Source organism: Bemisia tabaci, chromosome 1 (assembly GCF_918797505.1).
Source record: "Bemisia tabaci chromosome 1, PGI_BMITA_v3".
NCBI lineage: Eukaryota > Metazoa > Arthropoda > Insecta > Hemiptera > Aleyrodidae > Bemisia > Bemisia tabaci.
In genome coordinates this window covers 56,588,239-56,606,612 of record NC_092793.1, presented here as the reverse complement: position 1 = coordinate 56,606,612, position 18,374 = coordinate 56,588,239, and the positions used below count along the sequence as shown (strand labels likewise).

Here is an 18,374-nt window from a genome sequence, read left to right as displayed (position 1 = left end):
TTGGAGCACGGGGATCATCGAAAGTAAGTGGGTTAACAGAGTAGGATTGTCTACAATTTTAAAAATGTGGCGGGTAAAAGGAATTAAAGAAAACCCGTTACAGAGTGGTACAGTTTCAGAGCTCTTTTTAAAATCTAGGTATAGGAACACAGAGCCTATTTCGTTAATGATTTTAAAGGAGTTTTAATCATAGAAAAATACGATGTAGGTACTGAGTCAGATTCAGAACGTGTATTAAAAAAAATTGTGTAAATAGTGCGATGAAACGCAATGTGGGACAGGATGATTCATGCGAAGTCTAACACCGTACACCGCGATCACTAAAGTATCACCGGCTGGCTGTGTAAAATCAGTTTAATTGAGATATTTTTTGGGAAATTCTTTGAGAGAGATATATGCATGGCTCCACCTCGTGTTTAGTACTTACAATTAAAGTTGCGTTGCAAATTTCACCGTACAGCCAACCCAAAGGGCACCCAATTTGCGAGAACGCCCTCACTTAACTCAATTAATGGACCCTTATTCGCCGTTACAAAGCTAATAGGGGTGCTTTAACAATCAAGCACTTATGAGCGTTCACGCGGAGGCTCTGATGACGCTCTGCTATTGGATGAAAAACAAAGTGATTTGCTGCCCGCCCCGGCGACGCGACAACCGGAGTCTGCAACCGACTCGAAAAATCATGGTCGTTGTTGGTCGGAAGTAATTTAGTCGAATCTGCGCGTGGGAAGTTGTCCCAAATCAGCGTCCGGCGTTACTTGGCCGATGACTTCCAACGTTAGATGATCGAATTAGGAGAGTAATTAGTAAAAAAAAAAAAAAAAAAAAAAAAAAGTTTAGACCAAATTAACATCACGATCGCTGAGGAACAAAATCGGCTAATTGGCAATTGAATCGGTCAGTTACGAAAAGACTCAAGCGCCAGATATATAAATACGAAAAGAACAGTAGAAACTGTTTGAACCAACCCTTTTTAAATTGCACATTAAGTAATACTGTGATGAATTTATTCATCACTTTAATATGTTAGAGCTCTATGATTTATATGGGGTCAAATACTCGTAAAACGGTTATTACCATTTTTCTCGAATTCTTAGTTTTGGTCCTATTGTAACTGGCCGATTCAATTATGGTGAAATAAATTAGCAACTTTCCCGCATTTCATAGTATAAATTATAAAATACGCTAGCTGATGTTTTTAGTTTTTTCCCAATTCCGCATGGTCACGCCGTAATGACACTGGAATGTTTAAAACAAATTGCAAACAGGCGGTATTGTTTCTTGGGCATTGATAGTGGATTATGGACGATTGGTGCCGATTTACCGAATATAATTTGTTATATTAGCTGAAAAAGCGTGGACAATTTCTTATTAAAATAAGAGAACATTTATCCTTCTCACTTCTTTTTTTCAATGGCTGCTAAATCTGAAAAATTCTTTAATTGTTTTTTCAACTTGCATAAGACTTCCAGAAAATCTAACTTTCCGATGAAAATCTTATTTTAATTTTTGTGATATTCTTGACTTTCCGTACACTTGCTGGGTTAGGAAGAAAACCAGTCATTTCCTAGCAAAAATATGTTTGCAATTAACGTTCTCAATCTACGCCTACTTCATTCCAATCCTGAAGAGCAATATGCGTTTAATTTTCTCTCTGACAAGGTCTATTTTTTTCGTAGATAATCATCTCAGTCGCATGTTAAAATAACTTTTCAACAGTTTCAATTCACGTTCGGGGAAATGCTCAATATAGACACTAACTTCGGGTAAAGTGTTTTGAACTGCGATAGTGGCAAAACGAGGCTTTCGTTTAAAATGTCATGCAGATACGGCATGTTCATTTTAATCTGCAAATGCTACCCGTCACTCATTTCGGCGGTGCTTGACACTCTGATTTCCCGACAAAAAGAAATTCAAGAGGGATGTGTGTAGTTTTAATCCTTTGGGTTGGCTCGAATTTTGACTCATCAATGCTGCGAGTGGAATTAGGTCATACGTAGGAAGCTTGCAACTCTTCAGTCCATGACGCAAACACGCTTTCAGCTTCAGCGCGGGTGTAAAAGTTGGATCCGGAAAGTTCAGCTCTCCATTTTTACAACAAAACATTCGCTCGGGCTCGGGTTCACGCTGTGAGTTAAAAAGAGGGGAAAACCCCTCAGAGTGTCATGGCCAAAGAGAATATTTGCTACAATTAATGTGATTTATGAAAGACTTGCTACAACTTACCTCTATGTCTATTTGTTTGTTTGTCGAACATTAACATGGCATCTTCGATCTGTAACAAGACAAAATCATGAATGTTAAGGACGTAAGGACTACATTCCGAGCATAAAAAAAATTCTATAAAAAATAGGTAACGATGCCTTTACAGCCTATTTCTTCACATACTTAAGCTCGTACATGAACATATTTTATTTTGAATGATTTGGGGAAAATAAGATGGACATACGAGGGGCATCATCCACAATCGCGCAACATTCGCGCTTGCGCTTTTGGTGGATGCTTAATCAATAGAAAGTGAGTGTTGCCAATTTGATGATTTTCAATGCTTTATGCAGATATTATTGGTTTCATAAAAAAAAAGAATTAAATTGTTAGCCGTTAAAATAATGAAAGTCCGAGGTAACGTTTCCTGGCAATATTGCGATTATTCAATACCAAACAATTGATTTCGAGCTGTTAGTACCCTTCCTCTTTTAACGACTGAATGAATAATGGAACATGTTGGTGGCAATTTCCGCCAAAAGCATAGTATGAGTTGAGCCTTCCCTGCCGATGTTTACGCGATGGAAGGTCAACATTGATCAAATATTCGCCACGATTTTCCGTCCACCAACTTTGGCGCAAAATAAAATTTCAAATATTACTGTGAACATGTAAATGATCATTGACAGTTTTAAATTGCAGTTTTTTGATATCCATGAATGGATATTAATCTGTTGTTACTGGTTTTGCCGTCTGTTCGTAAAAGCCAACGGTATCAAAGCAAGATTTTTGAATTACTAAGAATTACTTTTGATTTTGTAGGTTCTTAGTAAGGGACGACTAAACCGGAGAGGTGCCTGTAACAATTGGTGCACGTGAATGCTTCTATTCAAAATTAAAAAGAGTCGCTCTATAAAGCTGCAATTTCTTCTTTTTTTAAATTGATCAAAAACTTGACCTCCTTCGACAATACTGAAACAACACACCGAGGTCGGTTTCACTGTGCACGAACAACCGTGGATGTGCACTGAATAATCTAGACTCAGCTTATGACGTGTTTTTCGAGTTCAAGCTTGCTATTTATTCATTTGTTTCACAGAGAGAGAGGAGAGGGGATACTAACTTAACTCCACATAACAGCTCTTCCGAAGTTGAGAATGACGGCGATTTTGCATGGGTCAAGGGGTTTGATGTTTGTTGCCACTCTTTTTACATTAAGGGGCTGAGTATTGAGGCGCAGTTAACCCACAAAAGAGTTTTGAATCAAGCAAAAACGAAATAAAACATTTTAACCCACTTTGAACATATAGTTACGAGTTTAATTCGTCATTTTTGATCTGAAACACTAATCGATGATAGAGAAAGTTAATCGACTTCATCATAAGATCCTCATGAGTCATGAACAGTGGCGTGGCGTGCTTTGCGATATATCAATTGATCTGACATTTAAACCTATGGCAAAGGATCGATAAGCAAGGTGTTTGCAACGAAAACCATAATAACCGATTCTAAACCACAGTTGCAAATCAAGAAATATCGATAATCGATCGCCAGACCTCGATGACGTATGAAGCGGAAAGTCGGTTTCATTGATATTGGAGAACACAGTGGTATTTTTTTTTTTTCGTAGTTTTTACAATTACTACTGCAATATTGTTATCAACAAGAGACTACCGATTTCTGTCGCTGCTATTAATACATGTTTGCATGCTAGTTTTAGATCCTGTATCTATGATAAGGGCGCCTCATCCGGTGCGCAATTTGATTCACGTAGACTCAGACTTTTCTTATGAGCGGGAACTTTAAATGTTTCGTAATCAGAGCTGAATAAAAACTTGAATATCTTGGTTAGGAGTCAATTTCGGTACTTTTCGTTGAGCGAATCATATATTACGTGAAATTATAAAGAGAGTATAAATGTTAGACTACTTAAACTTGTGCCTTGCCTAGTAGTCCATTGTTTTAGCGGTATCGATATTGCAGTCTTACAGAGAGTGTGACATGCTGAGAAACAAACCAACCGTCGCGTCGGCAGATCGCACGACGCGTCACGCGTCACGTCATAGGTTGGTAGCATAAAACTATCTACATTAATTAAGCTTCCAATGGAGCCTGGATGGAAGAGTGGAATGCTTAAGCGACCAATGGAACGATCGAAACAATAAAAATTAACGTGAAAAAAGGTGACACGGTAGAATATTAACATTGTTGCTGGAAAAACGCGGACGAATCCACCCATTATTGCCGGAATGTCCGCCGTACAAAAATCGAGATAAAGATTTTAGAATGCACGTCTGCTTTTTGGAGTCGTTTTTGCTAGCCTGGTCTCGAAATTGAAAAAGTGAAAGAGGCAATTGAGATAGTGCAAGGGCGGCGCGGTGTGGGGCTCAGCTAGGGGCGGTTTCACACACGGGCCCTATCTGCCTATATGCTCGCTATTATCTGAGTATTCACATATACTACAGGATGCAGCATGTACTAATTAATAATAACGGCCTTTGGGCACTGTGAGTGTCATATGTAATGGGTCCCGCCGGAGCTGTTTCTCCTGCAACCGACACGTCACGGGACAGGATCGCTACATACCAACACTCAAAATACATCATACAGTTCTGTTGGCGCCCTAACCCCAAATACGCATCATTTTCGTAACCTGCTACTTCCGATTATCATGCAACCGGTTTATTTTTTGTTTTTTCAACGCTTCTAATCGATTTTTTCCCAGGATCTACTGTTTGATTGCCGGTTTCGAGGATGAGGGACTGTAAAAAAAATTGATAAAAATTCTAAAACCTCGGTTTATAACTGCAACATGCGGCAGATAATTTTTGGCATTGCTTATTTATTTTTTGAAAAGGGAGCAGATTCTGAACAATTCATCTTCTTTACAGGAAGAATGCAGGAATTTCACCTCTGCGGGTTAGCAATGTCGCAGGCAATTAGCAATCGCTGGCAATTAGCGGGCCACTAGTGAGGAGGTAGAAAAGCTTACATTTCAAAAATAAAGAAACAAGATAATTTTGCCTTTAATGAGAAGCGGCACTTTTTCCTCCGCATAAACATTGTAGTAAAACTGCACTCAGTGCACTGAGGAGAGCATGTAGTGAAATCCGTGACCTTAGGTATGTTTGGGTCGGATTGGCAACTAAACAAACTTCGTGGCGAAGCGTAGAGTGTGACGAAAAAATGAAGGCGCTCCAAGCTGTGATCATATTTTTGAAGGCTCCGATCCATGAAATCTTCATTACACTGAGAAAACAGCATGTGGACCGCTTGTAAATTGCTAGCAATTGCTAATTGCCTGCGACAGCAACATCATATACAGTTTATAAATGAACTAAGGCACACGAAGTTGGTATTATACTTTACCAAGTTATAAGCATACATGTAGCATATGTGTAGGTGTTTGGGTATGTGAGCACCCCATGCATTTCAATCTAAGATACGATTTGATGGCGAGAAAATTGCACTGGATCTTGCATGAATTTCACAAAAACACTATGGAGAACATGGAATGACAGAAAATTAAAAGACCTTTGAAGGTATTGCGAAGTTGATGTGATTATTGGGTGCGTTGGGATTATTGGGTCGACGCCGCTTGCTAGAGAGATTGCCCGTGATTGATGAGTTCTTTGGGAGGGGACGTATATTCGTTGAAATATGAGGATGGGTACACATTATTGATCAATTGTGGAGAAGGCGGTGGCGGCGGTAGGTAGGGGGAGAATGGTAGTCGATTAAATTTGACGGAGGGGACCATTTTATAGTAGATGTAAGACTAGCGGATCAGAGCGCGATGTGTCTCGAGCAAGGTGACCGGGCAGAGGTGCAATACGGAAAATAAGGCCAGTTGCATTACATTTTGAAGTAGATAACCACTATCTTTGGTTCTTTTATAAAAGCGCCTTCCTCCATAAGGAAACCAATGGCATATATGTTGTTTCTAAAATGAACCGGAAATAGTAGTCCCTTATTACAAAATGTGGGCTAGTTATTCGTGGGGTGCGGGAAAGGGATCATTGATTGTTGGTTAATAGTTAAATGCGAAATCGGAGGCCAGTAACTGGCAAATTGTTGGCACTCCACATACCATTCCTAGTTTTGTCGCGATTTATCCCAGTTCATCCCTATTCATCACGAATCACCGTGATTTATTCTCGTTTATCCCAAACCACCCGAGTTACGTAAATGCCTTCCAGTTTATTCCTGCATCTATCTCTATTTATTCCTGGTTTTCTTAATTTATTCTGATCAATCTTTCCTTCATACTAATTGAGCCTACCGTGTCCCGATTCATCCCTGAAATTTCCGTTATATTCTCATTAAATACAATACATAGCTTCTCATGCCGCAGCCCGATTTTGCCAGATGCGTCCCGATTTATCCCTACTTTTATCTCTATTCATTTGGAACTTTTCTCGTTTTTTACAACTTACCCTATATTGATTCCTATTTTTACGATTGTTATAATGTTTAGGTATTCCTATTTTTTCCGATCTACCTCAATTTAGTCCAGTGGCAAGGCGTGAATGATCGCTTATCGATATTTCCCCATTTGAAGCCGTGATAAGAAATCGAATATTAAGGTGTTCGTTGCGAACACCCTGCTTATCGATCCTTTTCAATAGGTTTAAATGACAGTTTAATCGATATTTCGCAAAGCACGCCACCCCACTGATTCAGTCGGATTGCTAATGATATGGTCAATCATTTTAGTCTGATGTCAAACATTAGTCCAGGTGATCCTGTATTCAGTGATTAAAAGCGTGGTCATCTTTCTCGATCCGTTAAATACTCAAAATGGATCACAAGATACAGTAAGATATTAATCACTGCTAAACAAGTCCTCCCGTTAAGATTCAACATAAAACCCGATGATCATACCAAAAACTTTCAAATTGACTCATATACGAGCAATAAACTTTCGAAGTTTATGTAATAATAGTAAAGTCAAATTGCCCGCTACCGAAAAACCATGATCAACGTGAGACAAGTTAGGCATTCAAAAGAACCTAGACACGTTCGGCAAATAACTAGAGCATGGTTTCAACAAAATTTTCTCCTGTTTTGAAAGAAACGTATCCTTGATTTTGTCAAAAGGAAAGTAGTGCACAGAAAAATTCTTCCACCGTAAAATATACGGCAATTATTTTAGTGCTTAGTTCTACCCGAGTTGATATGGGATTTTCCGCGAGCGGAAAGTCTGAATTAACGTACAAATTAAACGCAATTTATCGAATTATAAGTTGAATTTGGAAAGTCCTGGGGGCTGATTGTTGAATTTTATAGACAAAGAAAGGACATAGGGAGTATAGAGCTTTCCTATTGGTTGAAATGGGCCGAAATTGGATGAATTGGTTACTCCTATAGAGTAAGGGAGAAAATGATGAACTGCTAACCACACGGCCTCTCGTGGGTTGCCGTTAGTTAGTCTATTTATCTACCTTTCTTTGTCCATCGCAACCACCCGCTTTCACCGATAGGATCCCTCCATATCCCTTTTGTCTTCTTTGTCTATAGCTTTGTCTATATCAATTTCAACGATCAACCCGCTGACGCGTGCATCGTCTCCGTGTAAAACACAATGGCTCTTAGTTTCGTACCCAGTCTAATCGTCCATTACACTAATTCCTCACCCCTGTCATTATTGAGAGCGAGTTTGTTAAATATGTTCTTCGCTTCAGGCGTAATTTCAACTCCACCTAACAAGATAAATTTCTTTCGTATCGGTAGAAAGTCAGTAACATTTTGCAAGCCGCGGTAGGAATTGTAAAGATTGTTCCTGCTTCCCTCTACCTGAATGCGGTGCAAAACCTGATATCAAATGCATCTCTCACCACCGGGATTCATCTGTAGAGGAAGCATCCTTTTGTTTGAATATTTGATATTAGTGATGTTGCCAAGAAGATTTTCGTGGATTGAAATTTTCGTAGCAGCCTCTTTCATTTTTATGAACGACCAACTAAAGAGCCAGTTCCGCGCAACTTACTACCACCAGCTCAGTCTTTCTTAATTTCACTTGCAGTACGGATGTCGATGTTCTTTTCTTCTATGCTCGATACAATTTGAGAGACTTGGTGGAAAAGGCGCCATTACCGCAGTTTTTGAAAAAAATTGAGTCACAAATGATTTCAATTATAACTAGTCTTGATGCATATTCTGTGAAAAATTCGCTCCCAAAATCCAATGTTTCAGCATCAAAAAGTCAGTTTGAACTTTCTTTCTGCCATAAGGATCCATACAATTTCGAAAACTCCGAACGCGTGTTTCTCGAAATAGCAAAAACTGCACTTGTACGCCTTGTTCTCCAGCTACTCATTTCTGGTTCCTTGTTTTTCCGAGAACTTACATCTCGTGGATCGGATCTTAATCGTTTTACTACTTTTGTCCTTGATTATTTGCGCATTTTCATAATTTGTTTCGTCATTTTCTAGGGTTTCTTAAAGTATGCGCCCCTGCGGTAGAGGAACTTCTTGAAGGATCAAATTCAAATTTTGCGGTGTGATCCTTTTCATTTCATTTGAGTGCTTATTTCATTAAAAAAGCTATGCGTTGAAACAAATGGAAGAAAGTACATCATGTAACAAGGGCTTTGTTGAAAAAGTGAAAATTAACAGTGCTTACGTATCTGGTAGAAAAATATAATGTTATGTTTCGAAGGATGTCTGTTCGCTTACTGCAATAAGCAAGTCATACGTTAAAAGTCAAGGAATTTTCGCGTTTTCCAAAAATTCAAAGTCCCAAGTGAAAGAGAGACAATACGATACGGTAGCTCCTGCCGGCGCAAAATGCTAAAGAGAGGATATGGTAACTTTCAGAGGTCGAAGACCAGTAAAACGTGAAGCAAGGGAATGGAGTAGGAATATACAGAGCGATGGGATGTGCAATGATGTTTGTTAAAAGTTGCGGTTGACAGTCATCACTCGAGCTCGGGTCAGAAGCTGCAAGTTGTCTAGAAGCACACCATAATACCGACTCTCGGTGATGTTCGAGGTGTCTAACCCCCGAGGCTATCAAATTCATCCTGAAAAACAGGAGGGATCGATAGGAAAAGCGGGAATGTTTGCCAACCGCGGCAAAGCAGCTGCGAGTTGAGTGAGCGAAAGCCGCGGGAAGAGTTTGCAAAGCTCACCAGACCTATACTTACTCATTAATTATTTTCAAATGGGCGGAAGGTGGGGAAGTCAGGGTTAAGGCGAGAGCGAGTGCCCTCAACTCTCATTTTTCAGAGTTTACCTCCTCTCGCGGGAAGAAAAAGAGAGACAGGACAAAAATCTTGGATAAGCAGTTTATAACAACCAAAGCTTATCAAACTTCAGACCTTCATAATGAGCAAGAGCTCTCATAGGAAGGAGAAGAGCACGAGGGCACGGCAGAACTAGGGAGGGCGTTGAGAGGGCGGTAAACCTATATGCGAGAGGAAAATCCACCACGTGACGTTTACCAGATTCTCAAACAAATTGTTGAATGACGGAAACACGGAGAAATATTAGAGGGAGAAGAAGAGGATGATGAGGAGGGGAAAAATTCTTAAACAGGGTGTCTACTGGTACTGGTAATAAGGTGGTGAAATGGTGCTAGGTCCACATTATTTCGCGGGGAAAACAATGCCAAAAAGCTCAAAAATTTCAGTTAGAGAAAAAAATGTTGAGCTCTACTGAGTGTCAGGACAAGATTGGGGGGGAAACTGGGACAGTATTTTTTAAAACATTTAAAACAAATGTAATTAAAATTTAAAACAAATGAAATTAAAATTTAAAACAAATTCCAAAATTTAATTTTGGATACTCTTGCTATTTTCCTGATCCTGAAATTTTGGATCAGAAAAATAAATTTACACTCGTTTGATTAAAAAAAAAAAAAAAAAAAAAAGTGTTATGAAATTAATCAATTTTTTTTTAAATTGTTTGAGGCACTCAGAATTTCCTGATCCATGACCGATTTTTATGATTTTTTCTGATATCATCGGATTTCCTGATATTTTCTGGGTTCTCTGGTTTTTATACTGACGGTGGACACTGGACACTCTCTTAAAATTGACTGCATAAGTACGCAATACTTATACGGCATACGTTTAAAACTGAAATCTCAGTATTTTTCACAGCAGTAAATTTTCTCGGGAGTATGGGAGGGAAAATAAGTTGATGGAAGTTTCTGGGACTCACGATAGAATTGCGGCGAGGAGATACGAGGGTGCGTTGCTGGAAGAGAGGGAAGAGGGATTTTACTCTTTCTCTTCCTTCGTATTGACGAGGTTTGACCCTTTCACTTTTTCAAATTTAAAACTGAACGTAGCTGCCCGTTAAGCGCTCAGTCAATAGGGAGTGCTTTATGCTTTCAGCCCGCCATGCGTGGACCGGAATTACGTAAGAATAGAAAAAGAATACGATATGACAATGCTAAAGAGATTCAAATGATTCAATGATGCGAAAATTTCAGAACGAGATAGAGTGATGGTGTCTTACATTTTTAGAAAGACCAGTATACTATTGGGAATCTTGTGAACACCATATCGCAAATATTGCAAACGACCTTGCTTCCAAAATTAAAACATAATAAATAATTAACATAATAATTGAACATAATAATATGATAATAAATAGATGAATAATTAATAAATCAACGAAAGTACACGAATTATTTTAAACGCCAACACTTTATAAAGCAACGGTTTAGAGAGCACCTACGACGTAATAAACCTAAAGCACAATATGTAAACATTAAATGCCTACCAGTGCACGTTTCATTTGATACTTACAGTATTTTCGGCTTCTACCTGGGTTGAACAATGTTGAGAAGACTATTTTCGATTGTTAAAAATAAAATATCTTCCACATTTAAACCTCGCGATATGCCGCTTTCAGGATGGATACAGTAGACTAACAAAAAGTTACGCCTGTTATATTAAAGATAACCATTAACGCCACATCATGAATCATTTACAGTCCATTTACAAGGTTTCATTTACCAGAGTAGGAATAACGCAGGGGTACCAATTGCAGTAAGACTTAGAAGCAGCCGAGATCCCATAATTAATGAAAGCGTTAAACAAGAAGAGGGATGAGAAAAGAGGGGAGACAAAAAGATACGAAGGACTGAATGGCCAGGAAAAGTCAGAGACAGCCGTTTTACTGTTTCAGCAGAATTATGCACGGAACGATGTGATGTCTCCTCTGAGTTTCTCGGAGGAACAATTTCAAGAGTGTTCCATCCTTAATATCCAGCTTAGTGCGCGTCGAGGCTCGGCATCATCGGTGCTTTGATACTTTTTTTTCTTCTTCTTTTTTTCTTTTTTTTCATTTATTTATTTATCTTTTTCTTAATATATATATTCTCACCTAGACTTGGGTCATCCTACAACTTTCCACTTCGTAGGTCGGTCTGTCGTATTGCCGTCTTTTCATCTTTACAAATCGTCGATTATCAATATCGACGTCCGAAGTGCAAAACTACATATCTCAGTTTACGACTTGGCAGATTTCCTGTGGTATCTTATTTCTTCTGTGGGAAATTATTCGACGTGATTTCGAAAAAAAAAAAAAAAAAAAAAAAAAAAAAAAAAAACTTCCTTGATTTGTTTTTTGTTTTAGAAGAATATTCTTTATACATTTCAAGCTATACAATAGGCCTGTTGGGAACTTTTGCTAGAACAAAAATAAGAGTTGTTCCTTACAGCTAATGTCTCAAAAATCACGATGAGCGCATCGACAAACTCTGAAATGCCCTCCTAACCTCACAACGTAGCTCCTCTAACGAAATATTCACCTGTGCCGTGGTATCGTTTTTGAAGCGGGAAGTTCTAAAAAACGCTAATTTCTTATGCAAATTGTGAAGTAAGAAAAGCATTTCAGACTTTGCCGAAGCGCTCATCTTTATTTTTGAGACACTTTCTTTAAGTATGACAACTCTTATTTTTGCCTTTGCAAAAGTTTGGAACGGGCCCATTGGGTTTCACCCCTTGAAAGAATAAAATAGAAGCAGACACTTAGAAACACTGCAATGGAGATACAAGATGGTGGACTTCAGCGATTGCAATTCCGATATTCTAGCACACATCGGAGGATTCAGTTTCTCACCGAATCGTGAGATGAGCTCCTTCTGTTCAAGTGTCCCTCGCTTCGTCAATAGGTAAATTCTTTTTTCAGGCAGATAATATTTCCTAGCGCTCTGAATTATAATAGGCTTCTAAACTTGATGAAACTGCTACGGATGATTTAAAAATTCACCCTCTTTTTATAAAACATTTGAACCTATAGAAAATTTTGTAATTCTCATTTTAAGTTGGGGTAAAATCAACGGAATGTAAGAGATTGCATGCAAAAAGTAAATTCATAAGAAAAATTACATTTGTAATTCTCTCCTGCCTAAATTCTAGTCAAGGGGCTTCATAAAACAGTTGGAGATACATTTAAGGGTTGAACCAGGAGGGTTTTGGAGCGACGGTATTTTTTGCAACCAGTGGCAGCAGCGTGCCCGAAACCCACCCCTACAGCTGTCCAGTCTCCCTTGCCAACCCCCGCTTTCTGTACCTTGAACGTAACCCCAAATCGATGACGCTTTGCCGTCACTAGCACGCCGAGTTCATCGCTAATGGGGCTTACCAAAATGTAACAGAAATTGATTTACGCTCTTTCCGTAGGTGCATCTTCATCTTGAGTAACAACGCAATTAAAGGAAACTAATGTAATAGAAATGTACCAGCAGAGGAGAAGTTATGACGACTGTTACATTATTAACTTGTAGATAATGTGCAAACTCGTTGGGAGATTGACACTTGAGCCTCGCCTTCAATTCCGCCGTATAGGCAATGAACATACCAAGAGGCGCAAATAGTTATCTTTTCGAAAAACACACGATTATATAAATCCGTAAGATTTGAAAAAAGCGACAAATAACGTTGTGAGCCTATTGGTGGATCCGTCCATTCCAAATTCACCTTCAATTTTGAATTACAGGGAACAAACCTTTAGGGGGAAAAGAGTAGTTAATCTATTCAAAAAACACACATCCACCTCACTCCTAATGCATTGATTGAACAGTGCTGTCAGACATCCATTACGCACACACGTGAGAAACTACGAAATTTCGACGTGTCAAGAAAAAAGAGGAAAGGGGGAAAAACAGCTCTTAACCTCTTAGGAGTCACAGTCATCTAGCAAAATGATCATGAAACTTAGGAAACCAACTCTGCTCTCGCCGTTTCTTTCTCGTCGCATTTCACTCTTTTGAATAACACTCATCATCGACCGATTTTCTCCTAAGGTTTCCCCCCCCAAAACAAAAAAAAAAAAAAAAAAACCTCCTCTGAAAATCAATTTTCTTTGAAAGATAGAATAGATCCAGGATAAAAGTTTAGAACACGGTAAAGAGGAGTCACATTACTTTAATTTCAACATCCGGGCGAGATATTTTCAGCTCATGCGCCGCCCCGAAAAATGCAGTGCCCCGATTTTTTTGTTTCAATTTTTCATTTATATTTTACTTTTTTTCCACCGTGAACACAGCTCCAAACCTTAAGTGGCTTCATGCGGACGAAGTGGATTCGTCACTCAAGTGGCCGCCCCCCTCCCTCGCCTCCTCCACCGCATACCTTAGCGCAGCGCTGACTGCCCTGGCGAGCTTTTCGGCGAGTCGTAATTGATGCATTTCACTTTTTCGAATAATGAATTCGTAAGCATGTGTTGCAGGAATGCATTTACTTCCATATTGCCGCTCCGTGACGGGGCCGGGGTGCGGCGCTGCCTTTGCCGGACTTGGCGAAAACTCATTTATAATTTTGTCACTGCGTACCTTTTGTCCGGGCGCGCATGTGTGACTACCCTCGAGCGCGTGGGTGCGGGCTGGGGGTTGGAAGTGGGGGTGTCGGGTGGCTTTTAAACCGCTAGTGAGCGATCAACAGAATACAAACATTTCAAACGGCTGAAAATTGACTATGGCATGGCGCATTCGTTATGGAAATTGATTAACGTAACCTATGGCTTTTTCGCGTTGCGCTAATATTTGATTATACCCGTAGCTTGCCACTCATGATTAACCACCTTCGCAGCGTCATTCACATTCATTAGCAGCTACTCTGGTGCACCCCTTTATTATATTATAAGCTCTCGTTCCTCCATTTTCCGCGCCTCCCAGCCTGCCGCCTCTCATGTTTTGGTCATCGCACTCGTCCTGCACCCTCCATAGCCGAGATCGTCTAAACCGCTGTAATCTCTGCGGCGTCTAGGATTCTTCATGTTTTTCATTCCATGATATATCCTGATTTACGTGAAAAAAACTACCAGATAAAAACCCGCGGCTTCTTTTCACGTTGTTTCTAGGTTCTCTTGGAACAAAACGGGATTTCCCTCTTGATTACACTGGAAAAAAAGTCGCTTGGATCGAGTGTCCAGACTCTTAAAAACATTGACAAGAAAAAATACTCTTGATTCAATCGGATTTTTCCCTAAATCGAGAACCAATCCACTTAATTTAAGCACTGTTTTTGACGCAATGCGTGAAGTATTCTTGTAGGCACTGTGAGTCTCACGCCAACCGCTGCTGACCGCACTACGTTTGACGCAATGCGTGAAGTATTCATGGAGTCTTGTAGGCGCTAATGTGTATCATGCTGACCGATGCGGCGATGCGCCGAGTTTTCGTCATCATTGTTCTCTGCGCCGCTCTAGACAAAATTGCGTGTTTGGTTTCTCTCTCAACCAGACTAATGAAAGGCGCTGTCTCTTGTATCACCGAAAGCCGGACTGGAATAAAAACACATTGTATCTAGATTCCAGACTCTTAAAAACATCGACAAGATGAAATACTCTTGATTCAATCGGATTTTTGCTTAAATCAAGAACCAATCCTCTTGATTTAAGCGGATTTCCTTTTGATCCTAGCAAAAATCCGATTGAATCAAGAGTATTTTTTCTTGTCATTGTTTGCAAGAGTCTGGACTCTAGATCCAAGCGACTTTTTTTCCAGTGTGCGGTGAAAAAGAATCGATTTTGTCGGCTGAAGAACCTGAATTTACTGAAAGGTATTTGATGATGTTTTTGATTAAGATTGCCTTGTAAAATATTAGTTGTGCCCTCCGAAAAAATGACTTATGTTACTTCATTAAAGTATTAGGATCTGAGTGGCATTGATCCTGATGGGATGCACGAAAGAGATGAAAAAAAAAATCAAAAATCCATTTTTCCATTTATAAGACCTACGTTATGGTGCAGACTACGAAATTTGAAATTTCAAGGTCTTAGCAGTTGTCCTAACTATGACTTAAACTTTAGTTCGAAAAAATTTACAATGTCGATAAAAATGTTACGGTTTTGCAGTTCTCGAGGAACTGGAAAAAGTGCCTTTATGCCCTTTCCATCCAACATGTTTCACATCGACGGTGAAACTACCATCAGACCACGTATCTCATTTTGTGACGTTGCAAACTTCTTGCCATACTTCATTTCTTAAACGGAAAATTACTTGACTTCAATTCTTGAAAAAAGCCGTCATATTTCTTAGCTGCGAGAAGAAAACTCTGTGAAAACTTCAAGGAATGATATTGATTTGTTCTCCATCAAGAAAAGAAAATGTGAGCAGAGATTTTTAAACCCCGCAAACGAGATACGTTTTTTGGTAGTTTCGTCGTCTATATGTATACCTAATATGAAAGGAAATCTGTAATTCTTATGGCCAACCGTTTACCACAGTTTAGTGCGCAATAGTCCCTAAATATTTTATAGGTCCTCTCCTCATTGCTGCTCTTTATTTGTTTTATGTTTTAATTTTTGACGAACGTCATTTAGGAAAAACACAAAGTATCAATTTTGATTTATTTCATCGAAATTATCGATGATTATCCATTATATTCCCCCTATAAGCGTCTCATATGATAATGTCTAGGCATCAAGGACCCTATCCGCGAGAAGAAAAAGAAGAAGGCTCTTTTATGCTACACGCAATACGCGGTTCTGATTGGCCACGCACCTCTTTGCAGGCTCGCCGATGTACGTCCATAATACCCTGACATGATCTCTCCACCAGCTTAATCCAGACACAGTAAATCCGTCGCTTGGCTGACATAAGGGCGTAACTACACATTGAGGTGAGCCCAAAAAAACGTTGAATTGTATGAAGGACAGGGTTCATTGCAGAGTGTGGTTACGCTCTTATGTCAGGCAGACGACGAATTCGTCCACCGATCGTGAATTATCAACATTCCGTGGACCAAGGAAATCCGTATCGAGCGTTTAAACCTCCCTCAATCACACAATGAAAATTATATGGGACCCTCCGAAGGGATGAAGCTGTGCGAGGAACGGCCGTGAATAATACAACCCCTCCGTACCGTAGGACACACAAATGAGCCAAGCGCGACATCAAACATCGTTTATAAGGCACAATCAATCAGTTAAAACACATTGCACTGAAAATAAGCACTTGAGCCCGGAAAATGAGTTTTTACATTCAATCCAGGAAATTCCCGTTATTACTACTATACTTTCCCTCGCCGGATAGGCCACTATGCTCAGCGCGTTGCTTCGCTTATTACGTGCATATCAGGGAGACACGAGGGGATTTTATCGAGGGATATTCATATTTTAAAAGCTACATATAAGTGCAGGAACGGGGTACATCATCAATCATAAACCACTCAGAAATAGCATGTTGGTTTTTGATTCTGGAGGAATGGCAAGTAATATATTACACGAGCGGGCAGGTGCTTGTATTGCTTCGGCATAATTTCGGAGCAGCGTTGCCGCCTAAAGTGTGATTACACTTAATCACCGGCCGGGAAAAGCGAAGCAATCAGTGGCGTGGCGGAAATCGATTGATCTGCCATTTAAACCTATGGAAAAGGATCGATGAAGAGGGGGTTCGCAACGAACATCTCGACAATCGATTCTTTATTATAGCTTCAAATGCAGAAATATCGATAATTGATCAGTCACATCTTGCCACTGTAAGCAATAGAATTGATAGTAGATGGTACCGATGCAGCTGAAAAGGAAAAAGAGGAGGAGGAAGAAAAAAAGGACCATTCCGACAAAATGTAATGATACGGCCCATCATTGATGTATTTTTTAGGTTGGGTAAAATAAAAAAGAAGAGGCTGGAAAATTTGACCTGAAGTGTGGTAAAGTCTACCAAGTCTCTATTTAATTTTCGACACAGTAACACTGTCAGGTAATCTGGTCCCAGAGAGCCCCATTTAGAATCACGATAGCTCTCCTACCTTGCACATTCCGATCTTTTTACAGCCCGGTATGAATGTCTGTCCTTAGTTGACTTAACTCCTAGACATTTCTAGGACGGAAAAAATGATAATTCACAACGTCATCGTGAAGAGTATTGTGACTTACAGGGGTGATTTCTGGCAACAGAGGGAAAGAACTGAAGGTATGGTCTGGGCAACTGGATGGATTTTTGGCAGAGGCTATCTGGAATCTCTAAAAGAGAGCGTAAACTTAATGATAAGGTGCGCGAGATAATGGGGATGGGAATGACATGGTCTGGTATGGACATGTGTGCGGGGGATAACAGACGATCGGTTGCCCAAGCAGATTTTCGGTTGGATTTCTCCCGTGACAGCGCGGACGTCTTGTAAAAGGTTGGCATCAAGGAAAGGAGAAATTGTAGTCAAACTTCGGATGAATAGAAAATTAAACCATTAACATTCCTCTGAGAGAACTCTCTCAAAGAAGAGGATCTCAGCAACGCGTCTCACGCATGAAAATATTGAAGTTCTCCCCTATTTTTGACAGATATTGTCCACTGAAGTTGCCGCTCAGTGTTTCCAGATAAGTAATGAGTCTGCCATAGAGCACGAAAAGCATGCTATTCGAAGAATATCCAGTAATTAGTGAAATTACTATAATTTACTGAACTACTAAATTGTAAAGCTAAATTTTATTTTAGTTTAAAAGTTAGAAATTGTTTTAAATGTGTATAAACCTATAATTAAATATAACTAAAGATTTAACATTTCGAATTTAAAAATTAGAGCAATCCACTATAATAATTTATTTAAATTCCAGCTAATTAGGTGCCAGCAGTTGCGAAAGTTACCTAACTATATATAACATGATTTGACTAAACTAATAAGTGACGTGTAATTCTATCAACAGATACTCGGATTTTGCCCTTAATTTCAGCGTATTAGCAACAACTTAATCGGAAAACGAAAACAAAGG

General features: G+C 39.4%; 1 protein-coding gene across 3 annotated transcripts in view; it reads right to left on the bottom strand.

Annotated features, from left to right (window-relative positions):
- Rbp6 (RNA-binding protein 6) overlaps window positions 1–18,374 on the bottom strand; it is a 243,401-nt gene that overhangs the window by 64,139 nt on the left and 160,888 nt on the right. For all 3 annotated transcript variants that reach the window (XM_019060155.2, XM_019060156.2, XM_019060157.2), the window contains one exon: window positions 2,227–2,275. In XM_019060155.2, coding sequence (XP_018915700.1) covers window positions 2,227–2,275 — 49 coding nt within the window. The remainder of the gene's footprint in view (window positions 1–2,226; window positions 2,276–18,374) is intronic.